Below are 26662 nucleotides of genomic sequence, written 5' to 3' on the forward strand. Positions count from 1 at the left end.
ACCTACTCACTAAAAATACCAGCAAGAATTTGTAGGCATTTACTGTTTTTTTAAATGAATGTTTACCTAAAAATAAAAAGACCTGGCTTTGAAGGAAGTGCAAGCTTCCTTGAGAAGCCGCAGTCATCTTTATTTGCATTTGAAAACTCATTTTTAAAAAATCTTAAAAGCTGATGAGTGCATCATCTCTTACTATACACAACAATTGCTAGTTCTCAAAGAAGTTGGTTTGATGACACCAGAGCCTCCTAGTTTTACTTTAAATTACTTTGAATAAGGAACTACATTTTTTTTTTGCCTTGGTATTTCCCTTCTTAAAACAGAAACAGAAAACTTAATTCCTACCTGACACAGACAACGTAAGGAAGAATTTGTTTGTGGACTGCTTTGAGATTCCAGAACGAAATACATAATCCAGTTGATCTTCAAACCTACAATAAAGACAAACTTCACTGAACATAATTGCTTCAGCAGATGCCTTCAAAATAAGACACTATACCATTATTTATGTAAAGAGAAGTTGTATTTAAGCAAAATCTTGATCACAGTGCAATGGAAGAAAAAAACTACAAAACCGTTTAGAAAGTTCTTTTGCTCAATTAAACAATTTAATACTTCTCACGTATGTCTCCCATAAGCACACTAATTCTAAAGGTAGCAGAAATTGTATGCATTTATTAGAGAACAGAGACTCCCAGGAAAATTATGCAGTCAATTGCAATAGCAAATGTATAAAACAAATTAATAATACATTTTATAAAATAAATTCTGTTAAATTTCATCTAAGATTAGTTCTTGGGCAGCTACACCTAATGGAGGACAAGAAAATTTCCAAATTTTAAGTGTATGTTTGCAGGTCAACCTTTAACAAGTCTTAACCCGTTATAGTTTCATGAAGTCTGTACTCAAGTTGCTTTTCCAGGCATGTCAGGTAAACGTAATTCTTAGAAATTAAAGCTTTAATCAATAAGTGTAACCGATTTATTGTCACTCTTTCGATGATACTTCCACCAACCGGTAAAGAAAGAAGAAATGTTATTAAACTGGAAGATGAACTAGAAACATTGAGCGGATACCTAGCTTAGGCAGAAAGCAGCAAGGACTAGAAGGATATGACACAAAGAAGTCTTCAGAGATTTAATAAGTAAAACATAGAATGAAGTTAAGAGGCTTGACTTATACAAATGAGGGGGAGGGTGGAAGAGTTTTGGAGGGGAAAAAATTAAGATTAGAGACTCACTGGGTCCACGATGGAAAAGGACGGGAGGATAGTGGCCATCAGGCAGAAAGCGATGAAGCAGGGTACCAAAGGAAAGCGAAGGGAGTGAGGGTTTCCGAAGGTAAGATGGGGCATGGAATGAACTCCAGTGCAAAGCGATGCTAAAGCAAAACACAATCGGCAACTAACAAAAAGGGAACCAGGAGGAAGTACCCAAAGGAGGTGGATGAGAGGAAAATAAAACCAAGGAAGAAATTATGGAGGTAACAAGAGGGAGAAACCTGGTCGGCCAGGGTAAGGAGCCCCGGACAGGGGAGTCAGCCTAGGGATGGAAACACAGAGATACGCGGCTTCCCAAGGAGGGACCACCAAGGCAAAAAGGCACGTGGGAGGCGCGGGATGAAAAAGCAGAACCACGAAAGCGGGTAAAGGAGGGACAGAGTGACGAAGATGGAGTAGGGGGTGAAGGGCAGGCGAAGGCAGGGACACGCCAGGCGCGAGGTTCAGGAAGAACGGGTCGAGGGACGAGCGCAGGGGCAGGGGCGGCCGCGGGCACCGGGAGAGCAGCGCGCCGCGGCCCCTCGCCTCCCGCAGAGCGCTCCGCACCGCCGTCCCCGCCGACCTTCAGCGGGGCCGGGGCCAGGTCCGACAGCCAGCAGTCGGGTGAGGGGCCGCGGCGGGCGAGCGGCGGACGAGGAGGAGGCCGCTTCCTTCCTAGCCCCTGGGAAAGAGGGACGGAGGGAGGGGTCATGGGTGTCGGGAGTCGGGGGAGCCAGAGGAGACAGTAAGGGGGTTACCTCTCGCCTGGGTCGGCCTCTTCCCCCCCCTGTCGGACGGAGGAGCTCGTTGTCCAGCTGGAAGAAGACGGCCCTACCCGGGTCAGCACCATCCCGCCCCGGGCCCCCTCACATCGCCATCACAGCAACCGCAAACACCGCAACCGCGGAGCCGGTTCGTCACCGCGGCTCGGCTACTGGCCCAGCGCGGCCAGCGAGCATGCGCAGTCGCCCCAGTCCCGAGGGAGTCCGGGCCAGCCGGCTATACCTGCGATCAACAGGTCCCCGGCCGCACGGCCCCGCCCCCGGCCTCTCTCACCTCCTCCTCCCGCCTCTTCCCTCCCCTCTCTGAGGCTAGGCCCCGCCCCTTCAAGCTCCGTGCCCCGCCCTTCAGGAGCTTCAGTTGCCCCTCCAGCTCCAGCGCCTACTGAGATTTCGAGAGATTTGTCCGCCCTACCAGGCTCCCGTTCCCAAGTTCCCGCGAGAACGGGAGAGTTGCGTCAACAAAAAGCGCGCGTCCAAGAAAAGGGGCTTGCCTGTGCGTTTAAGGGATGGAACCTGGAGGTGGAGGGGGAGTAGAGAGCAAGAAGAGGGCAAAAAGAGGGAGTTCGAGAACTTTAGCCTTTTTTCTCACAATGTTGTTTCTCCCTTTCTCTCTAGCTCCTCGGTGCAGTCCCGGGTAGAGAGCCCGGTTCCTGCGCTAGTCGATTTGTGCGGTAGGAAAGGAGGCTGCAGGAGATCTGCGGTGGGGCGGGACAACTGCCTTTCGGGACCTGTTGGGAGATATGGGTGCTGATCTGGTTATTTCTTGGTTTATGACGCCAAAAAGGGTGGGAGGGGGCTGATGAAGTGAAGCCTTTCGCTGTTACATTCCATTAACAGAAACCCTCATTGATTTATTTCACTCTTCCCTGTTTCTGAACCTTATGTGGCAAAAACTTTTGTGGTGCATAAAGTTCAGTATGTTGCTAAAGCTGAGTTAATGAAAGGAAAATTTCGGCTGCGACTCGTGTGTTAAAAATGAATCTAGGATGGATAGTGGTGTTGGTTGCTCAATAATGAATGGACGTAATGCTCCTGAACTGTGCACTTAAAATGGTTAAAATGGTAAATTTTCTGTTATGTATATTTTACCGCAGTAAGAATTAGAAGGGAAAAGCTTTGTGCATTCATTTGAAAGTAATGGTGATGTCTTGTAACCTAGGCCATATGGGGGACAGGTTTTGAATATATAATTTAACCATTGTTTTTCATCTTTGTACCAGGTTTTTTTTTTTTTTTTTTTCCTTTTGTGAGTCAGAGTGTTGCTCTGTCGCCCAGGCTGGTGTTCAGTAGTGTGATCTCGGCTCACCGCAACCTCCGCCTCCGGAGTTCAAGCAGTTCTGTCTCAGCCTCCCGAGTAGCTGGGACTACAGGCACATGCCACCACGCCCGACTACTTTTTGTATTGTTAGTACAGACGGGGCCTCACCATATTGGTCAGGCTGGTCAGGAGACCTTAGGTGATCCACCCGCCGCTGCCTTCCAAGTGCTGGGATTACAGGCCTAAGCCACTATGCCCGGCTTGTACCAGTTTTTACATGATTGGATGTCCCATTATCCTGTGAACCAATCTATTTGCATTTGTATGAATGGCCTGCTTTCCTGAATTCTAATTTGTCCCTTCTTTTATAGCCCTGTACCATTTTACTGTCCTTGCTAAACAGGCTTGCTTGTTTTGTGACTTGAACTTTAGCCTCAAAATTGGAAAGGCTTTTTCTGTTTTTTTAGTTCCAGCCATGTCTTAGGAGAATATAGTAAACAACCAATTATTTGCATTTCCACCTCCGTGCACTCCATGTGGCCCACACTGTGTGCCAAGATTCTTTCCCTGTTCCGAGTTCTTTTTATTCAAATCACATTGTTAACTCATCTGCTATGTGCCAGGCAGTGTGCTAATCTTGGAAGATACCAACATGAATGAAAAAGAACTTGGGTGGAGTGTTTGCATTATTACCCTATGATGTAATGTGTGTAGTGCAGAGATAAAGGCACAGGGAGCTATTGGAGCTCAGAAGAAGCATTAATCCAACTTTGGGAAGAGGTCATGAGTCAGGAAAAACTTCCAGGAGAAAATGATTCCAGAAAGTTGAAGTGGGATGTCTTGTGGCGGTTGGGAGGAGTAAAGGGAAAAGGATTGCTTAAACAAAAGCTGTACAGTAAGAAACTGGTCTTTGTGCTGAACTAAAACTAAGACTTCTATGCCACTGTTTGTGGATGTGAGGCTGGAGAAGTTGACAAGGATCATGGTGCGCCTTCGAAAAAAACTCAAATCAGTTCAACCATTATATATATATTTTTATTGTTTATTAGATGTTTGCCAAATACTGTGCTAGTTACTGAGGGATATAATGAAGGTTAACGGTTAGTCTAAAATCTCAGAGTTTGCAGTCTAGTAGGGGTAGACAGGCATGCAAAAACAAAAACAAAAAAAACAAGTTCTCCTACATAGTTAAAATTGGGGTAGGTACAGGGTTGTCTGGGAACCCAGAAGAGGAGCACTTAACTAACCTAGAGATTTAGCAAGAGTTCCTGGTAATTATCTATTGATAGACGAATATAAAATAATCTCTTAAAGAAATACGAAAATTCACCTGGGACTGCTTTGGCTCACCCCTGTAATCCCAGCACTTTGGGAAGCCGAGGCAGGCAGATCACTTGAGGTCAGATGTTCGAGACCAACCTGGGTTTAGCAGAGAAACCCCATCTCTACCAAAAATAGAAAAATTACCCGGTATGGTGGCAGGCACCTGTATTCCCAGCTACTCCAGAGGCTGAGGCATGGAAATCGCTGGAACCTGGGAGGCGGAGGTTGCAGTGAGCCGAGATGGCACCACTGCATTCCAGCCTGGGCTACAGAGTAAGACTCCTTCTCAAAAATAAAAAACAGCAACAACAACAACAAAAACCATAAGAAATAAGAAAATTTATGCCATCTGCTGAGGTACAGACTACTAGAGGATTTAGCACACTGATCTAATTGTCAGATTACCTGGTTCTAATTCTAAAGTCTTCATTATACTGTGTTATCTTGAGAGTGTCTTACCTTCTCTAGGTCTGTTTTCTCTCACATATGGGAAGATAATCACATTATATACAATTTGAATTCCTTTAGAAATTTGTGTAGAAATTTCCGGATTCTAAATTTACTTCCCGTGTTTATCATCCCAGATTTCTTGTCACCCATTATGCTGCTAATAAACAGTTTTGTGTCACATTTAATGTACATTAACATTTTATGTTATATGTGTCATTTTCAATCTATGTTGTGCTCAAGGAATATAAGATTTCGAGTCCTTTCTATCTTGTAATTGGTTTACATAATTTAACTTTGGCATGAAGTGTTTTTGAATGTTTGCTAAACCCTTCTAACTGTGGAGTATTCTCGTAATCCAAAGATCAGGTTATCTCTCCCTTTCTCAGTTGCACAACATTGATTCAGCTAAAGATTGAGACAGTAGAAGAAATGAATATTGTAAATTTGAAAATAGCCCTATGAAGTCTGGGCGCGATGGCTCATTCCTGTAATCCCAGCACTTTGGGAGGCCAAGGCAGGAGATCACGAGGTCAGGAGTTTGAGACTAGCCTGGCCAACATAGTGAAACCCTGGCTCTACCAAAAATACAAAAATTAACCAGGCGTGGTGGTGGGTGTCTGTAATCCCAGCTACTCGGGAGGCTGAGGCAGGAGAATCACTTGAATCCCGGAGGCAGAGGTTTCAGTGAGCCGAGATTACACCATTGCACTCCAGGCTGGGCGGCAGAGCAAGACTCCATCTCAAGAAAAAAAAAAAAAGAAAGAAAATAGCCTCATGAAGGATGTCTCATATTTGTCAGATGCTAAACATTAATTTACTTAAAAAAAAAATCTGTATTTTTCCTCACTGGGCTTTATGATTTTTAAAATATTCCTGTTGTAAGTATGGTCATTCTTTGAAAATTAAAAATGAGATATAGTCAAAGTTATTCCACAACTTTTTTCAACAATGTGATTATTTTTGGCATTTCATACAGGGAATTCTGAATTCTTTTTTGTAAGAATTAGAGTATTCTAATAAAGTGTGATAAGTGATAATAAAGTATTAAACCTCCTTCTGGGGCATTCACTCTTGTCTCCAGGCAGAGTATAGATTTTATCATTTACGGATACTTGGGTGAATGCCCACAGTACTCAAAGATAAGTTTTTTAGGAGGTTATATTACTTTAACAAGAAATATAAAACAGCAGAACAAAGTTTCATTATAGGACTTCCTTTATGGGTTAGTAACAGCTACAAACCAGAAGGGCAAATGTATTACTTCATAACAATGTTGTAATATTATTTCATGATGTTTTGTTTGGTTTTGTTTGTTTTTGTTTTAAGACAGAGTCTCATTCTATGTAATACATATACTCCATATCAGACTGTAATAATACAGAAAAAAAAACCTGATGCTTCCTGGTCTATTAAAGTTCAAAGTAGTTTTTGTTATATTTTGTTAAAAAGGGACAAATAGTGACTTCTTGGTTGCAATTCAGGTTACCTAGGGTTCCCAAAGACAGCATGTCTGCTTGGATCATTGCAGTCAGTCTGTCAGAGACATTCCTCCTACCACCATCCCACTGAATCATTCCTGTGAAGTATAATTAACTAGTATCAAGTGACGGCAGTGAAATGATTTCTGAATTATTCTCTTCTTTGTATGCCTGAAGCCTACTGTGGTTTTTTTTTAAACATAATATTTATACTAATTATCATTTGCTCTTTGACAGCAAACACATTAGGGCAACTATCTCAGTCTTCCTATGACTCATACATTTACATCTTGAGACTTGATCTTTAAAACAATTTCAGCCCCATATCTTCTGCTTCGTATCAGACTGTATCACTTTTCCTGTTATCCTGCTATACCTTCTTATTCAACATATCCCAAACTCATCCTGCCTTCCTTCATGCACAGATCTAGCTCTCTGCCAAACTTCTGGTTTCTGTCAATACCCCTTCCCCTCCCATTTACCAAGCCTAGAACCTCACTGCCATATATATATTTTTTTCTTTTCTTTTGTTCTATTTTCACTTCTTTATCTTTTAAAATCCTTTTCATATATACATTTATATATGCATATTATATATTATATATACATATATATTATATACATAGATATATTTTTTATATATATATATTTTTTGAGACAGGATCTCTTATCACCCAAGCTAGAGTGCAGTGGTGTGATCTTGGCTCACTGCAACCTCTGCCTCCCAGGTTCAAGCGATCCTCCCATCTCAGCCTCCCGAGTAGCTGTGACTACAGGCTCTCACCACCATGCCTGACTAATTTTTGTATTTTTAGTAGAGACAGTTTCACAATGTTGCCCAGGCTGGTCCTGAACTCCTGAGCTCAGATGATCCATCTGTGTTAGCCTCCTAAAGTGCTGGGATTACAGGCGTGAGCCACTGCGCCCAGCATACACACACACACGCACGTATTTTAATTTCAACTTTTATTTTAGATATAGAAGGTATATGTGCAGATTTGTTACAGGGATATATTGCACCCAGGTAGTGAGCATCGTACCCAACAAGTAGTTTTTCAACCCATACTCCACTGCCTCCCTTCCTCTAGTAGTCCACAGTGTCTACTGTTGCCATGTTTATGTCTAACACAGCTATATTTGATGCTTCCCTTTTTTTTAGTTTCCTGTCCATTCCATTTCCATGTCTTGTCTGACCTTTCTTTCAAAATATTTTCTCTCTTTCACAATGCTTCTGTAGTCCAAGGAAAAGTCAAACTTGAACAAAAAGAGGAACATCTCTTCTGGTGAGACTGGAGAAAAGGATTTAAGGTACAATGTGAATGGAAATTAATGTAATCTGTAGATTTTTAAATCTACATTTTACAGCAAAAACAAAAGTTGAGTAAAACTTTAAGCATTGCATAAACCACTATAATATCTTTTAGTTTTCTGATACTAGTAATAGTAGATAACATATTGAACCTTTATCATCTGCTGAGTGCTAGTCCTGATACTTAACATACATTATTTCTGCTCCTTATAACAAAATTTCAACAAAGTAGGCATTATGCATTTCTCTTTATAGTTTTATGTATGTTTACTTCATGTATTTTAGCACCCTTTTATTAAGTGCATATTTGTTTAGGATAGTTAGGTCCTCTCAATGAATTTATATGAATAATACAGCATTATGAAATGGCCTTCATTTTCCCTAGTGAAATTTTTTGCTCTGAAATCTGCTTAGTATTATATTAATACAGTCATTTCAACTTCATTTTGATTTATGTTACTATGATATATAATTTCCTATCTTTTTACTTTTAACCTACTTTTGTCTTTATATTTAAAGTGGATTTCTTGGAGGTGTCAATCTCTGGCTTGTAATTGATATGTTTATATCATTTGTATTTAATGTATTTATGGATATGTTTTGGTTTAAATGTATCATCTTGTTGCTTGTTTTCTGTTTGTACTATCTTCTTTGTCCGTCTTTTATTCTTTTTTAAAACTTATTTTGCATTAATATTTTTTAATGATTCAATTTTGTCTCCTTTGTTGGCTTATTAGCAATTGCTCTTTTTATGGTATTTCGGAGATTATTTTAAGATTTATCATATATAGTTTTTGCTTATCATGATCCAATGTCAAGTGTATTACATACTTTACGTGTATTTTAAAAACCTTACAACACTATACTTCCATTTTCCATTCCCATGATTTGTGCTGTTGTCATACATTTTATTTCTACATGTGTTATAAACCTCACAATGCATTGTTTTTGCTTTAAATGATCAATTCTTTTTAAAAGACATTTAAATATATCAGACATTCTTTTGTATTTTCCCACATAGTTATCATTTCCAGTGCTCTTTATGTTTTAGTGTTGACTTAGATTTTCATCTGGTATTGTTTCGTTCTTGACCTTTAACACTTCTTAGAATGTAGGTGTGCTAGTGATGTAAACTTTCTGCTTCCGTATGTCTTACAATGTCATTACTGTACCTTTATTTTTGAAAGATATCTTCATAGGGCGTAGAATTCTAGAGTGACTTTTCCCCCCCAATATTTTAAAGATGATGCTCCACTGTGTTCTTGCTTGCATTGTTTCCAACAAAAAATCTGCTGTTATCTTTATTTTCATTCCTAGTTGTGTAATGTGGCTTTTCTTCTCCCTTCTGTCTGCTTTTAAAATCTTTTCTTCATTTAAAAAAGCATTTTGACCATAAAGTGCCGCGGTATAATTTTCTTCACTTTTTTTATGCTTCAGCTTTGTTGGTTCATGGATCTATGGGTTTAGACTTTTCACCAACTTTTGGAATATTTTTGGCCATTATATTTTCAAATATTTTTCATTTCCTTTGGGAACTATAATCGTGTATATATTAGACAGCTTGTAGTAGTCCTATAACTTACTCAAGCGCTGTTCTTTTTTCTTTAGTGTTTTGTTTTCTCTGTGTTTCATTTTGGATAGTTTCTATTGCTATGTCTTCAAGTTCACTTTTCTTCTACGTGCCTACTCTGCTATTAATCATATTCAATGTATTTTCCATTTCAGACATTGTAGATTTACCCTCTAGAACAGGAGGTAGCAAAATATGACCCATGGACAATTATCCCTTGGCCCTTTTTTTGTATAGTCCATGAGCTAGGAATGATTTTACATTTTAAAAAGTTTTCATAAGAAAGAATTCCTTAAGTGGCCTGCAAAACCTGAGATATTTACTTTCTGACTCTTTAAAAATAACATTTGCTGACCTTAACTCTAGAATTTTATATTTTTTGTATTACCCATATTTCTATTTTACATGTTCAATGTTTCCTCTAGTTTCTTGAATATATAATATAATTATGACTGTTAATGTCCTTATATATGAATCCTTATCTTGTCAGCAGTATCATTTCTGGGTCAATGTCAATGGGTTGGGTTTTTTTCCCCTTATGATCGGTTATATTTTCCCCTTTCTTTGAATTCCAAATAATTTCTGATTCAGTGGTCAACATTATAAATTTTGCCTTGCTGTTTTTTGACATTTTTGTATTCCTATAAATATTCTTAGACTTGTCATGGGGTGCAGTTGAGTCACTTGGAAACGGTTTGAATCTTTCAGATCTTGCTTTTATGCTTTGGTACATGGGACAAGAGCAGCATTTAGTCTAGGGTAGATTTTTCCCTAATATGAGGCACAACTCTGTGAGTATTCCATGATGTCTTGTGAATTATGACATTTTCCACTCCCTTTGGTAGGAAGAGGCATTATATCCAACCCTGTATGAACACCTGGAATTGTTTGCAATAATTCTTTTCAAGTGCTTCCCCCTGCTTCAGATAGAATTTTTACATAAAGGCACTTTTCAATACCCAGCTGAAGATTCACGGGAGATCTACAGATCTTTGGAATTCTCTATGTAGCTGTTACCACTCCTCTACTCCACCCTGCAAACTTTACCTACCATGGCCTCCTCTGACTTCCAGCTTTTTCTCAACTCAAGGAGATTACCAGGCTTTGTCTGGGTTCCCCTCCCTGATCCACAACATGGATACTTTCCCCATGCTGTGGAGCAATTACAGAACTCTTATTTTCTTTCTCAGGCATTATTGTCTTTCCTTGCCTGATAGACTTTTTCTAGAAAAATACATATATACATACATTATACATGTATGTATCAAGATACATTTTCATTTGATTTTTTTAAAGGCCCTTCACAATTTAGCACCTGCCTACCTTTCCATCTTAACCTTTGCCTTAGCTGAACCGATCATATTTCAGTCTTGGCACTTCGGCTCACTTTCTTACCCCTGCCTAAGATTCCTTCTACTTTCTTATGCACAGTGCTACAGGACTTAGATAACACAGATTTCCAGTCTCTTAGAATCAGAATAGGGGTATCTTCCAATTTCTTAAGAGAATTTTTACTTTAGGCAGGGTGTGGTGCCTCATGTCTGTAATCCTAGCACTTTGAGAGGCCGAGGCCGGCGGATTGCCTGAGCCCAGGAGTTTGAGACCAGCCTGGGCAACACGGCGAAACCCCATCTCTACTAAAAATGCAAAAAGTTAGCCAGGCGTGGTGATGCACATCTGTAGTCCCAACTATTCAGGAGGCTGAGGCACGAGAATCGCTTGAACCCAGGAGATGGAGGTTGAAGTGAGCCGAGATCGTGCCACTTCACTCCAGCCTAGGCGACAGAGGGAGACTGTCTCCAAAAAAAAGAAAAAGAAAAAAAAGAATTTTTATTTTGGATTGTCCTTACCGTAGTATTAGAGTGGCAAAGTAGAAGGGATTAAAGATTAAAATATGTTTTTCAGAAGCTCTCCTTTCTCTCAAAGATATTTTTATAAATTAGAGAAGATTTGGGCTGGACTATATCTAAATGCAGAAAATAATTGCTGTTTCATATTGTTTGGGGAGGTCTATTCTACCCGTCAATGTGGTAAAATGAAAAGACTGTTAATAATTTGGGGAATTGGATTCAAACTCTAGTGCTGTCACTAAACTGTATGAATCTAGGCAAGACATAGATTGTTGTGAAAAGGATGCTAATGTCATAGGCTCCATCATCTGTGATTCTCCTGTTTAAGATAACCTTGTCAGTTCTAATTAGTTTATTGCTTTCATTTCTTTCAATATGCCTTTGATATTTTCTCAGGATATTTCATTAAGCAGGAGAGGATGAGTAAAGTAGATTTTGGGCCCAGTTTGGTCTGCTTAATTCTTTACAAGCCGTCAGTCTAGAAGCTGAATATTTTGTCTATAATGCTTGTGTTTTTGAGATAGTCACAAACACTTCACGTATACTCTCCTGGCTAAGAAGGTATTAATCTTAAATTGAGTGTTTCTGGGATATATATTATATAAAAGTTTCTTTGAGGCAGAGAACATCTTTTACTCTTCTTTCTGTCTGCCAGAGTGCTTTGCACAAAGCAGGCTCCAATTAAATATACTTTATACTTTCATGTACCTTATCTCATTTATGAAACAATTTATTAAGAATGCATGTTAAGATAATGCTTAATTTAAAATTCTGAGCCTTTAGGAAAAAAATCCAGATATAACTCACTTAACCTTTTTCATCCTTAAAGAGTTAATTTATTATTTTTGGTCTTGCTAGACACAGTAAAATAAAGATAAATAAAATAAAGTAAAATAAAGGGTAATAGAATTATGTCCTTTCTGAAATCAGTTTAATGAATCCTTTAAACAAATTAATAGTTTGCCTTTCTTACATGTAGGCAGAGAGCATAAAATTTAATGTTAGATGAGTTTTAGATTATAATGAAGATACTATTATTTGCTCACCTTTCCCTTTATCTCCACAAGACAAATAACAAACAGATCTTTAACATACCTGGACTGGTGTGTTCTGGTAGGCCTGATATGAACAGTCATCTCTCTAAAACTATTTTTATTTTACTGATAATAATAAGGCATAATGTCAGCCTTTCTTATTTGGTTTAGTTTACTCTAAATGTCTTCTGCTACCAGTTTATGCCCTTCCAAGCCATCCTCTACACTGCTGAGTAATTTTTATAATGCAAATTTTATTATGTTATCATGCTTATGATTAAAATTCTTTGGTGGCTATCTAGGGTCAAGTGCACATGTCTTAGCAAAGCTTATAAAGGCTTATAAAGTCTGCATCTGGGATGGGAGTAGCATTGGCAAAGGGAAATAAAGGGTTCTGGAGCAAATGGAACCAGGAGGAGAGTATGAATAGGACAACTTGAGGAAGCTTTTCCAGAGATGAGGACTACAATTGCTTTCCAGTGGGCATCAAGGTTGATATTCAGATAAGAGTATTTCCAAAGTACCAAAACAATGAGACAGATTAAAAATGAAAAGGAGTTATATGTAAGAAGTAGAACTCCCCTTTTATGTAGTGTATATTGGTGTGTGTGTGTGTGTGTAAGGACAGCTTGGTGGCTTAAAGGAATTAGAGCTGGACAAGAATGAACCTTCATAATCTGTCACCTGCTGACATCTCCAACCCCCTTACTCCCTAAAGTCCAGTCTTCTGAATGCGTTAGGCCTTTCTCTGCTTCTCCTCGAAACCTTCACAAATGCTATCTTCTCTTCTAAGACTCAGGTTCTTTCTTCCTGAAACTTTTCTTGGATCTGTCCTCCACTTGGCCATGGCCTGGTTAATTGCTTTCTTTCTGTGTTGTCATAACATTCCATTCACATCTCCCTTATCACACTTATATACTCACTATATTCCGTCCCCCAAAACTAGATACGAGTTTCTCGAGGTCATGCTCTGTCTCTTGTTCATGTTTTAATCCCAAATACTCATCACAGTTGTGGCAGATAAAAATCAATATTTTACTATTGAATGAAAGAGTTTACAAGTTCCTAATCAGTTAATTAATGAATTAATTACTCTTGTGGCTCAAACCAAAGTTTGTTACTCTCTCACCTTTCGTTCTGATCCTGTCTTTCACCTCTTGACTCCCCTTTTTTGGTCTCTTGCCGACCAGTGTCTTCATGCTGTTTCAGTTCTCCATAGTCCTACATTCCACCATCCTACTTTCTTTCCCTGCCTATACAAACCCCAGCTCCAAGAGTGGTGATTCAGTTCCAACAGTGAGATTTGGGAAATTGAAACCACAGTGTGAATGATGCTTAACCACTTCCCAAGATATTTGCATTTCTGTTCAAAATTAATTTTACTGTAAAAATAATACATGCTTATTTTGGGCAATGTAAATAAATATTTAACAATTATTTACTTGTAGATACTGAGAGCATATAGCAGTGGAATGGTGGGGAGGCAAAAATCTGCTATCATGGAGTTTAAGTTCTAATGGAAGGTGACACCAAACAAAGGAGATGGTTATATAGTAAATTAAAAGGTAATAACTGCTACATTCCTCTCTCTCTCTCTCTCTCTCTCTCTCTGTGTGTGTGTGTGTGTGTGTGTGTGTGTGTGTGTGCAGGGGAGGGAAATGGGCAGATATTTATCATTTTAATTGATAATGTTGCTGAACTATAAGGCTACATTTTAATCAGTTAGAGAAAGAACTCTACATCATTAGCATTTGGAGATCCTGTATTTTGAACTGGACCTAGGGACTGGCTGGGATTTTGAATTGTCTCTTTTGAGAAAGAAGTTAGCTCTGTGTAGGAAGAAGAATAAAAAAGACTATTTGATAATCAGTAGAATAAGTTCAGCAGAGGCTGGCTAACTGTTCACCAAACCCAGTTTTTCATCTGGTACACAGAGAGACTACATTTCTCAGCCTTCTTTGCAGTTAGAAGCAACAATATGTGAAGTTCTAATTAGTGGGATGTTAGTGGAAGTAATGAGTGCCACTTCCTGACCTAATCTGTATTAAAAATGTCCCATGTATGTTCTCCTTTTGTTCCCTGTTTGCTGGTTAGATGCTAATTCTCAGGGCAGCCTGAGAAATTGTGTATTGAAGATGATAGAGGCTCCATTATCCTGTGTATCTTGATCTTGTAGACAGTACCTCACACATTGCACTCTGAAATCATGCTCTCCTCACCTCCTTGACACTGCCACTAGTTGAACAACAGAGGAATAAGAAATCAACATATTTTACTAAACCACAGAATTTATAAATTACAGCAGCTAGTGTTCCCTTGACTAATCAATAAATAATATTCTTTATTATGTTTGGGAGATATCCATCTACTACTAGTATATTGTGGGTGTTTTAAAAATGAGGAATTGGCATTAAATTTATTAGGTACCTTTTGATATCTATTTTTATTTTCTCCTTTCATGTTATACATGCCATGTGGTTATGTCTAGTGTTCTAGATTAAACTATCCTTTAATTTCATGAGAGTAAAATTTCCTTGGTGGGAACAGATTTTTCTTTTAATATGTATTTTGTTTGTTTGTTTTTTGTTTTGAGACAGGGTCTTGCTCTGTCACCCAGGCTGGAGTGCAATAGCGCGATCTCGGCTAATTGCATCCTGGGCTCAAACTGATCCTCCTGCCTCAGCCTCCCAAGTGGCAGGGACTACAGGCATGTGCCACCATGCCTGGCAAATTTTTGTGTTTTTTTGTAGAGATGGGGTTTCACCCTATTGCCTGGGTTGGTCTTGAACTTCTGGACTCAAAGATCTGCCTGCCTTGGCCTCCCAATGTGCCGGGATTATAGGCATGAGCCACCACTCCCAGCCTGAATATATTTTTGAATTTGATTTGGCAGATTGTATTTAGCATTTCTTCATCTATAGCCATAAATGCTATTTTGTTTAATGGTGTGTGTGTGTGTGTGTAAGGACAGCTTGGTGGCTTAAAGGAATTAGAGCTGGACAAGAATGAACCTTCATAATCTGTCACCTGCTGACATCTCCAACCCCCTTACTCCCTAAAGTCCAGTCTTCTGAATGCGTTAGGCCTTTCTCTGCTTCTCCTCGAAACCTTCACAAATGCTATCTTCTCTTCTAAGACTCAGGTTCTTTCTTCCTGAAACTTTTCTTGGATCTGTCCTCCACTTGGCCATGGCCTGGTTAATTGCTTTCTTTCTGTGTTGTCATAACATTCCATTCACATCTCCCTTATCACACTTATATACTCACTATATTCCGTCCCCCAAAACTAGATACGAGTTTCTCGAGGTCATGCTCTGTCTCTTGTTCATGTGTTAATCCCAAATACTCATCACAGTTGTGGCAGATAAAAATCAATATTTTACTATTGAATGAAAGAGTTTACAAGTTCCTAATCAGTTAATTAATGAATTAATTACTCTTGTGGCTCAAACCAAAGTTTGTTACTCTCTCACCTTTCGTTCTGATCCTGTCTTTCACCTCTTGACTCCCCTTTTTTGGTCTCTTGCCGACCAGTGTCTTCATGCTGTTTCAGTTCTCCATAGTCCTACATTCCACCATCCTACTTTCTTTCCCTGCCTATACAAACCCCAGCTCCAAGAGTGGTGATTCAGTTCCAACAGTGAGATTTGGGAAATTGAAACCACAGTGTGAATGATGCTTAACCACTTCCCAAGATATTTGCATTTCTGTTCAAAATTAATTTTACTGTAAAAATAATACATGCTTATTTTGGGCAATGTAAATAAATATTTAACAATTATTTACTTGTAGATACTGAGAGCATATAGCAGTGGAATGGTGGGGAGGCAAAAATCTGCTATCATGGAGTTTAAGTTCTAATGGAAGGTGACACCAAACAAAGGAGATGGTTATATAGTAAATTAAAAGGTAATAACTGCTACATTCCTCTCTCTCTCTCTCTCTCTCTCTCTCTGTGTGTGTGTGTGTGTGTGTGTGTGTGTGTGTGTGCAGGGGAGGGAAATGGGCAGATATTTATCATTTTAATTGATAATGTTGCTGAACTATAAGGCTACATTTTAATCAGTTAGAGAAAGAACTCTACATCATTAGCATTTGGAGATCCTGTATTTTGAACTGGACCTAGGGACTGGCTGGGATTTTGAATTGTCTCTTTTGAGAAAGAAGTTAGCTCTGTGTAGGAAGAAGAATAAAAAAGACTATTTGATAATCAGTAGAATAAGTTCAGCAGAGGCTGGCTAACTGTTCACCAAACCCAGTTTTTCATCTGGTACACAGAGAGACTACATTTCTCAGCCTTCTTTGCAGTTAGAAGCAACAATATGTGAAGTTCTAATTAGTGGGATGTTAGTGGAAGTAATGAGTGCCACTTCCTGACCTAATCTGTATTAAAAATGTCCCATGTATGTTCTCCTTTTGTTCCCTGTTTGCTGGTTAGATGCTAATTCTCAGGGCAGCCTGAGAAATTGTGTATTGAAGATGATAGAGGCTCCATTATCCTGTGTATCTTGATCTTGTAGACAGTACCTCACACATTGCACTCTGAAATCATGCTCTCCTCACCTCCTTGACACTGCCACTAGTTGAACAACAGAGGAATAAGAAATCAACATATTTTACTAAACCACAGAATTTATAAATTACAGCAGCTAGTGTTCCCTTGACTAATCAATAAATAATATTCTTTATTATGTTTGGGAGATATCCATCTACTACTAGTATATTGTGGGTGTTTTAAAAATGAGGAATTGGCATTAAATTTATTAGGTACCTTTTGATATCTATTTTTATTTTCTCCTTTCATGTTATACATGCCATGTGGTTATGTCTAGTGTTCTAGATTAAACTATCCTTTAATTTCATGAGAGTAAAATTTCCTTGGTGGGAACAGATTTTTCTTTTAATATGTATTTTGTTTGTTTGTTTTTTGTTTTGAGACAGGGTCTTGCTCTGTCACCCAGGCTGGAGTGCAATAGCGCGATCTCGGCTAATTGCATCCTGGGCTCAAACTGATCCTCCTGCCTCAGCCTCCCAAGTGGCAGGGACTACAGGCATGTGCCACCATGCCTGGCAAATTTTTGTGTTTTTTTGTAGAGATGGGGTTTCACCCTATTGCCTGGGTTGGTCTTGAACTTCTGGACTCAAAGATCTGCCTGCCTTGGCCTCCCAATGTGCCGGGATTATAGGCATGAGCCACCACTCCCAGCCTGAATATATTTTTGAATTTGATTTGGCAGATTGTATTTAGCATTTCTTCATCTATAGCCACAAATGCTATTTTGTTTAATTTCCTTTCCTTTCTTTTTACTTCTTTCTCCTCTTCCTCAAGTAGTCTCCCTTGGTTTTTTTGTTTTGTTTTGTTTTGTTTTGCATTTGTCAACTGTTGGTATCAGATTTGTAAACCTGATCAAATCAATTTGGAAGTTTTTTCTTTTTAGTTATATCACATGGTATTTTAGAAGAATTCGTTAACAGTTAAAAACCATCTTGCTCTATAGTCCTTTTATATTTTCCCAGAAAAAGATTATGTGTTCAGATAGGCTTCTACCTAGCATATATTCTTTTTATTATTTCTGGTTTTCCCTATGAGCTCAGGTACAAAGTTGGAAAATAAGGTTCCCTAGGGTATAATCAAGGTAAGGATAATGGCCAGAAGTTCTGCATTGGTAATGGCCCATGTTTTTATAAATATATTTCTATGTAAAATATTCTAAACATGTGAAAAGATAAGAATAATGAACACTTGAGCCACTACAACCCATCTTTGTCAAATGTGAACACTTTTTTTTTTTTAACTTTATAACTCAGTAGGATCTGCTTTTGGAACTGAATCTTGATGCTGCCTATGTTACGAATTTTAGCTATGTTTTAATACAGTTATTTCTCATTGTCTTGGAATGATTACTTTGAAAGTTTCATCGTGTGATTTTTTTTAAAAAAGGTAAAATTTAGTATCAAAACAAGTTATTGTATATATTATAAATATGTATTATACATATAAAACACAGACTAATTGTAAGGCTACATGCTAGTCACATTAGTTTTCTTTTAATTCCTTACTATATGGGCAATGCAACATACTTGCCATTAGTTCTGGCTCTTCAAAAATAACAAAACCTAATTTAATAGTCTGGTGCTTAAAAACAAATGCAATGAACTCATCTAAATTTTGGCTCAGCTGTGCGATTCTGGGAAAGTTACTGTCCTAAATTTCTTTGTTTGTTGATATGATTTGGCTGTGTCTCCACCCAAATCTCATCTTGAATAGTAACTCCCGCTATGTCCACATTTCATGGGAGGGACCCAGTGGGAGGTAAATGAATCATGGGGATGGGTCTTTCCCATGCTGTTCTCATGATAGTGAATAAGTTTCACGAGATCTGATGGTTTTAAAAACGTGTTTCCCTGCACAAGCTCTCTCTCTCTCTTTTTTTTTTTTTTTTTTGAGATGGTGTCTCACTCTTGTCACCCAGGCTGGAGTGCGATGGTGTGATCTCGGCTCACTGCAACCTCTGCCTCCCAGATTCAAGCAATTCTCCTACCTCAGCCTCCTGAGTAGCTGGGATTACAGGAGCCTGTCACCACGCCTGGCTAATTTTTGTATTTTTAGTAGAGACAGGGTTTCACCATGTTGGTCAGGCTGGTCTCAAACTACTGACCTCGTGATCCACCTGCCTCAGCCTCCCAAAGTGCTGGGATTACAGGTGTGAGCCACTGTTCCTGGCCAGCTCTTTCTTTTTGCCTGCTGCCATCCATGTAAGATGTGACTTGCTCCACCTTGCCTTCTGCCATGGTGGAACTGTAAGTCCACTAACCCCTTTTTCATGTATAAATTACCCCCTCTTGGGTATGTCTTTATCAGCAGCATGAAAATGGACTAATACATCAGTAAAATGGTGAAATAACAGCAACATTATGGAGTTGTTGTGAGCAAAAACATGTAAGGTGCTTAGTTTAGCACCTATTACATAGTAATAATTTAATACAAATGTATTTCTTTCTTTTAGAATTTTTTTTCCTAAAGAAGGTTAAATTTTCTTTACGTCTTGACATTTAGAAAATAACTCTGTTCATGTTGTTTTATGAATTAGTAGTATCCTCACCTTCCAACTAGATAAGAACCTATTATTTTTGCTCCTGTGAAAAAACAGAGGTGCCTAACTTGCTGTGTCTCCTCACATCTTCCCCCTTCTTCCTCCCCTCCAAGTTCTTTGGATCAACTGGAGAGAGGGGTGTCATAGAAGTTTTATCACTTGGCATTGTCATACCACAGTCTACTACAAGGAAAACATACCAGTGAACCAGTGAGTCTGGTCTTTGCTCTTAGTGGAGAGAAGGGCATGTGGTCACAATTTCTCTACCAGATGGAAGAGGAGTGGCTTAGTTTTCAGTTTTGTTTAATCACTGTAGACTTTCACTTTAGATTTCCCACTTTCTCAATCCCAAAGTAGGATGCTGCTCTGTGCTTGATGGTAACAGCTCACAGACTCATCAGAATTGAAATGAAAAAATATTTATTGATCTTTTATAACAAGGCAATATTGCTTAAAGGAAAACAAACACAAAATATTCCATTGACAATGCATTTTTTCATCTGTTCGGCACAATGCTTTTGTCATAATGGAGATGTGATAACAAACTTTCCAGGACATTCAGTCTTCGGCGGCAGCACTTAGGACAGATGACTGGCTGCTGCAATGTGAATACAAGAATGCCTGACTCACCAAATGATTTCCTAGAATAGTTAGCTGGGTGGAGACTCAACCAAGTTAATAACTAAACCCAACCCTCAAGTCTGTTGGCAAAGGACATATTTGAGCTTAATGACTCTGTATACACCCAGAAAGATAAAGGAGGCTTTGAGATCCTGCTTGGTAGACTGGGAAGATGAAAATGACTCATTAGGTATCTGGAACACTGAATGGCCTGCACTGGAAATATTTTGAAAGGTGAGTTGAAGTACTAAACCAGTCTTTCAGAGGCTATGCCATATCAAGCCTGAGGCAGATGATGATTCAATAAATGTCTTTTAAAAGAGAGAAAATGTTGTGCAACAGAAACGCAGGGCAGAACAAATAATCTCTGCATTATGAACAGGTGAGTCAAAAGCTGTGCTGGCTTAGAAAATGAAAAACTAGTTAAATACCTCCACAACTTTAAAACATTTTCTACTTAACTATAACGTTAAATGACCTAAGGTATATGAAGCATCTATCCCAGTGTCTGGCTGCCATATGGTGTCACTCAATGTATTTTTCTTCCTTTCAACTCTGATCTTGGCTTTTTTTGATTTGTTTGTTTAAGAGAAAAAAGTACTTTAAGATGATGTTGCTGTCTAGTTTCATGTAAGTCCATATTTTGAAGATATTAGTGTCTGAAGTCTAGCACTCTGTTGGTTTTACTATTAACAATAAACATGACAAGAAATTTAGTCATCTGTATCAATAAACATGACAAGAAATTTAGTCATCTGTATCAAACATCTGTCATGTGGTTCAGAAATTATTTTGGGGCAACATTTTGGAATGAGGACTGTTAGCTCACTTTGGTATACTCATGACTTTGTTGAAACAGTACACATAGCAAAAATATAAATTTTAAAAGTATCACTGGTAACTCCACATAGTTATTCATTTTTAAATGCTAAACTATGAGTATTGATATTTTAAGTTTGGATCCAATTTTTCTGGTTCTTTCCCTGAGAAAATAAATGATGCTTTGAAATATTAGTGAATTAGAGCAACTTTTCAACTTTTCCACAATAAATTATTCCTCAGGCTAGAAGAAAAAGTGATTCCACAAATACCATTCAAAGTCATTTCAGTCTGAATCAGGATAACAAACACTCTCATACATAAAATCAAATATATAAGAAATGAACAATCTAAAATCTATGGATGCCTCTTTTTCAGCTCTATCTAGTCTCCTATTGCATGTTTTCTTAAAAGTGTATATTCAATCATTCTATATATTTAGAACTTCATTAAACTTTGAGATAACCTCAAAATATATTTTGTCATCAACATTTAATCACGTATCTCTCACTTAGTGAGGTTGTTACTGAATCAAGGTTTTTCTTTTCTAGAATATGTTAATATCACTATCTTCTAGGACAAAACATCAGTAAAAAAGTTCATGAGGATTTACTTGACTGAGCATATGTGGAATTTTTAAGGCTGGATTTTAACTCTTTCGAGAACTCACCTTCCTATTTTGTACCCTTTCTTCCTCTCTGCTCCAACAAACACTGTTTGGGGCAAGTTTAACCTCAATAGATACAATTTTGTTGTTGGGCCAGTCCGTCTACTGACAGGATGTAACTTGTAAGAAGGAGAGGCACTGGTGTGCGAGAAAGATTGCAGCTGGCGGCTGAGACAGGTCTGTCGCTTCCTTTCCCTTTGCTTTGCTACCAAGTCTATGCGTGCCTCAGAAGTAGGCCATGTAACTCAGGAGTGTCAGGAGCTGTGACTGATTCCAGGCTCTTTGTAAGGAAGAGGAGAAAAAGGAGAGTGCAGAATAATTGAAGGGGAGGTGGTAATCCCCAAAGGAGGAGCAAAGAAAGAATGGTCTGAAGACTTCAAATGCTTGGCAACCTTATTTTTTTACCTAGGGCCAGCATTTGTATGAATACGGGTGCCTGTGTGAATTTGTATACAGGAAGGAACTAGCATTGTGAAATAACCCCAAACACAACTGGTCAGTCTGCCTCCCTTTGAAAAGCAACAATAAAGAAAAAAACTACTTTGAATAATCTTATAATAGGAAATAACACAATGAAAACTGGAGAATTTTGATGTGGAAAAATCTAAGCATCTGGAACAATAGAGGCTAAGTAATTAAAATACTGTGCATATATAATTAAAGTTGAAAAATAAACAAAGGGAATTTTAGGCACCCAGTTTAGTTTACTAGGCAGCAAGTAAGGTAATGAAATTTGCTTTTAACAGTTTATTTATAAAATGCTCCTTACTATTCTTATATTAACATATTTTTTATATTGACAGCTGACTCCTTGGAAAGAGTGAAAATAATAATACTATCTATTAGGGAGCTTTATTAATAATCCTATAATGCTTTGTGAGTAATGATTAAGATATTAAACTGTAACTTGGAAGTGATCATTGATGAGATTGCTTATTTATAGTCAAAACAATGAAACAAACTACTTAAAGTTGAATAAAAATGCATTTATCTCCATGAACTACTTGCAATAATTAATTCTAAAATGACTATTAAGCTAGTAGTACATTGTATGAGAAGTTTAAGCCATATTCAGGTCGGGGGTAAAAAATATTTTAGACTTTTGTACTAAGTATGAAAACTCAGGTATTAGCCTGATGTTTCTTTTACTAAGCCTTGTACTTTATATAGCTTGTTCTATATTCAGTTATGTAATCTTAGAGTAGCTGAAAGGATATTAAAACAATATCTTTCAATTTATATATAATTGAAGTTGAAAATAAACAAAGGGAATTTTAGGCACCCAGTTTAGTTTACTAGGCAGCAAGTCAGGTACTGAAAGCAGTAGTCACCCATTGGCTAGGTTTTCAGATATATCACAGATGTTTAGTACTCTCATCTTCAAGTATAATTGTAAACCTTACTCTCTTTGAATTGCAACTTCCTTCAGATCATAGTAGTAAAGAATTGACAAAGGATTGATTGCATACATTTCAGAAAAATACATATTGGTAATTTTAAAAATCTATTAATAAAGATGAATGGGTTATTGCAGAATTAAAAAGGCATATGTATCATATTTTACTTTAGAGTAAGTTTCTCCTACTATATGAAGTAGAGATGTCATGTATGTGACTAGTTATTAGACAGCCATCAGATTATTGTGATAAATACATGCCTACATGTAACCTAGATCATTACAGGAATAAGTTACTGAAGTACTAATACACCACAGAAACAATACCATGAAGATAAATGCTAAGGAATGAAGTTCTTTCCCTGTGAATTCTAATTAATTCATTATTTCCAGTCTATCTCATTTCAAGACCTGTATTTCCCTTATAGACACAGGACACCTGGGTTGTCTGATCATAAACTCTTTCTCCAGTGGCCTTTGGCCTTTTAAGTAGGTCTGTTTTGTTTTGACAAAGAATGTCTAAGAAAGGAGGAAGTGAGGAGGAGGGACTTGAAGATGTGCTACTGCTGGAATCAAATTTTTATTTTCTAGTTTTGCTTGGTGGGAAGCCTACTTGTCATTTGTACTACTCTTCCACAGTTAGTGTGTTTGAGCAACTTAAAGTTCAGTGGCAACTCCTCATAGACTTATTGTTCAGAGTTTGTTTATTGTGAAGAATTTGCTTTTGACAGTTTGTTTATAAAATGCTCCTTACTATTCTTACAGTAATTCTTTACATCACTTTATTCTTCATTTTCACTTCCTTTGTTTGCCTCAGTTTGATTCATTATCCTTCAATCGTTCAAATATCCTTCATTATTCAAATCGCTGCTTTACTGACCCATTCTCTAAACATATTTTTTATATTGACAACTGACTCCTTGGAAAGAGTGAAAATAATAATACTATCTATTAGGGAGCTTTACTAATAATCCTATAATGCCTTGTGAATAATGATTAAGATATTTAATAAACTGTATCTTTGAAGTGATCATTGATGAGATTGCTTATTTATACTCAAAACAATGAAACAAACTACTTAAAGTTGAATAAAAATGCACTTATCTCCATGAACTACTTGCAATAATTAATTCTAAAATGTCTATTAGGCTAGTAGTACATTGTATGAGAAGTTTAAGCCATAAGTATGAAAACTCAGGTATTAGCCTGATGTTTCTTTTACTAAGCCTTGTACTTTATATAGCTTGTTCTATATTCAGTTATGTAATCTTAGAGTAGCTGAAAGGATATTAAAACAATATCTTTCAATTTTGCTTTTCTTTTCCAGTAGCTAGCTTCCATGTTAATCAGCATGTTCAAGCTTCCTTCTCATTAGTTTTTGAGAATTCTAGGAAATACTTTCCATGGCATGTTGTGAGAGATTTTATTATAGGATTAAAATCCGTTCAGCAAACAATAGGCACACATGAGGCAGGGTCCAGGTATTCTGTCTTATAAGGCAACACTGCACTTTAGGTAACGCTAGAAATGGAACTACTTTTAATTATTTTCTACTTTCTGTTTACGGCAAAAGTAGCCATGTCAAACATTTTTCATGCCATATCTTACCTCAGATTCTCTACCTTGTTTCAGGACAGTAGAAAAGCTGCTGGAAAAAAATGCAAAAAATTTTTTAACTTGAGTTCATATTTTTCATTCAATGTCTGCTGGGCCCTCAATGTAACTTTTTTTTTCTTTTTTTTTTTTGAGAGGGGTCATCCTTCTATCATTAACTACTCCTATCTTCACTGCTACACAGAGTTTCCATATTTAACAACAGATGGCTTTGCTTTTACTTTATAGATGAGGCCAAAGCACCAGGTAGGTGAAAGTTTCTTGTATCGGTTGGAATCCCGAGAGCGCGCCAACAGACAAGAGGCGGTGTGGAGCAACATGCTGTTTTAATGAGCGCCTGGGTGCAGGCGGGCTGAGGCCTAAAATGGCATCAGCACCAAATGAGGACGGGGCAGAGGTTTTATAGTCTCCTGTAAACAGGAAATGTCTCAGTCTGATGTAACTGCTACGTGGTACCTGGACGGCCTCTCTCTGGGTCTTCACAGGGTACATGTCTTCGGGCTAACTCTTCCTGCTTCTGCTATCTTGCTGATGCACACTGCTAGCGCATGTGGCTTTGCGCCTGAGGACTGGGCCTGAGGAGGGAGGAGTTATTCATTCCCTTAAGCTATCAGGCCCTGGGGAGAATCTTTCCGTAGGAGCTTTTTCAGCTTTACCAACTACAGTCTACACACTTACGTGCTTCCACACACACCCTTATGGTTTTCTTTCTCAGTGGAAAAAACGTGCTTCTCTTGGTAAAGTCCAACCCATTCATCTGTGCTCCTGAACACAGCCTCTCCAATGTACTTGTTATACATACATACATATATACACACACACACACACACACCCCGCCCCCCCGCCACCACGGAGTCTTCCCATGTTGCCCAAGCTGGTCTTGAACTCCTGAGCTCAAGTGATCCACCCACCTTGGCCTCCCAAAGTGCTGAGATTACAGGCACTAGCCACTGTGCCCAGCCTGTCCTTGTGCCTTTGATTCATCATTTATCCTCTCCTTTATTTTTCCATTGGTCCTTTGTCACAGGCCTTAGTCTTCTGTCAGCTGATAAATGGGAATGTTCCACAGGTTCAGTTCTCGCCCTTTTTCTTCTTTCATTGTGTACGTCACAAAGGAGATCTTATCCACATCCATGGCTTCTGCACTCACATTAAAGCCATGTACACCTGTCTTCAGTCCTAGGTGAGCTCTAGGTGCCCACAGGACCTCTCTACCTATCTTCTCAAAGATAAGTCAATCTTAACATGTTCAAAATGAATCCATTATAATTGATGTATTAGTCCATTCTCACGCTGCTAATAAAGACATACCCAAGACTGGATAATTTATAACGGAAAGAGGTTTAATTGACCCACAGTTCAGCATGGCTGGGAGGCCTCAGGAAACTTACAATCATGGCAGAAGGGGAAGCAAACACAACCTTTTTCACATGGTGGCAGCAAGAAGTGCAGAGTGATGGTGGAGAGCCCCTTATGAAACCACTAGATCTCCTGAGAACTAATTCACTATCATGAGAATAGGATGGGGGAAACCATTCCCATGATTCAATTTTTCCCACGTGGTCCCCTCCCAATACACACGGAAATTATGGGAACTACAGTTCAAGATGAGATTTGGATGGGGACTATATTTGAGAATAAAAAAAAAAATCATTTCTTCTGTATTCCCTTTGTTCTGCGTTCTCTCTATAGGGCATAGCATTATGATTTTCACATCCTGAAACCTAGGAATCATCTCGTGTCTTCCCTGTCACTTTCTCACCTTCAGAGAATCACCAAGCTCTGTTGAACTTAATAATAATTAATAGTGCTGAATATGGCAAAGCATTTTTTATTTTTTTTTGAGACAGAGTCTCGCTCTGTCGCCCGGACTGGAGTGTAGTGGCAGTGGCAGGATCTCGGCTCACTGCAAGCTCTGCCTCGCGGGTTCACGCCATTCTCCTGCCTCAGCCTCCCGAGCAGCTGGGACTACAGGCGCCCGCCACCACGCCCAGCTCATTTTTCGTATTTTTAGTAGAGACAGGGTTTCACCGTGTTAGCCAGGATGGTCTCGATCTCCTGACCTCGTGATCCCCCCGCCTCGGCCTCCTAAAGTGCTGGGATTACAGGCGTGAGCCACCGCGCCCGGCCGGCAAGGCAT

At 38.6% G+C, this 26662-nt stretch overlaps 1 protein-coding gene and 1 long non-coding RNA gene across 2 annotated transcripts; one reads left to right on the forward strand and one right to left on the reverse strand.

Annotated features, from left to right (window-relative positions):
- Window positions 1–1156: 1156 nt before the first annotated feature.
- Window positions 1157–2880, forward strand: LOC105531471. The gene is made up of 3 exons (XM_011969396.1): window positions 1157–1340; window positions 1693–1882; window positions 2656–2880. Exons 1-3 carry the CDS (start codon window positions 1157–1159, stop codon window positions 2789–2791), a joined length of 510 nt encoding a protein of 169 aa, XP_011824786.1. The 3' UTR covers window positions 2792–2880.
- Window positions 2881–19808: 16928 nt separating this feature from the next.
- On the reverse strand, window positions 19809–25504 carry LOC105531465. The gene is made up of 4 exons (XR_001004806.1): window positions 25434–25504; window positions 24744–25097; window positions 24517–24556; window positions 19809–20003 (listed from the first exon to the last, which is right to left on the reverse strand). It is a non-coding gene; the product is annotated as an uncharacterized LOC105531465 (long non-coding RNA).
- Window positions 25505–26662: the final 1158 nt, after the last annotated feature.

Source organism: Mandrillus leucophaeus, unplaced genomic scaffold (assembly GCF_000951045.1).
Source record: "Mandrillus leucophaeus isolate KB7577 unplaced genomic scaffold, Mleu.le_1.0 Scaffold889, whole genome shotgun sequence".
Lineage (NCBI taxonomy): Eukaryota > Metazoa > Chordata > Mammalia > Primates > Cercopithecidae > Mandrillus > Mandrillus leucophaeus.

Excerpts from the sequence above, each read along its gene's own strand:
- LOC105531471 (XM_011969396.1), top strand. The coding sequence starts at position 1,157 with ATGAAGTTAAGAGGCTTGACTTATACAAATGAGGGGGAGGGTGGAAGA. Across the intron at positions 1,341-1,692 it reads GGGAGTGAGGGTTTCCGAAG|GCGAAGGCAGGGACACGCCA; the intron begins GTAAGATGGGGC and ends GGTGAAGGGCAG. Across the intron at positions 1,883-2,655 it reads GTCCGACAGCCAGCAGTCGG|CTCCTCGGTGCAGTCCCGGG; the intron begins GTGAGGGGCCGC and ends CTTTCTCTCTAG.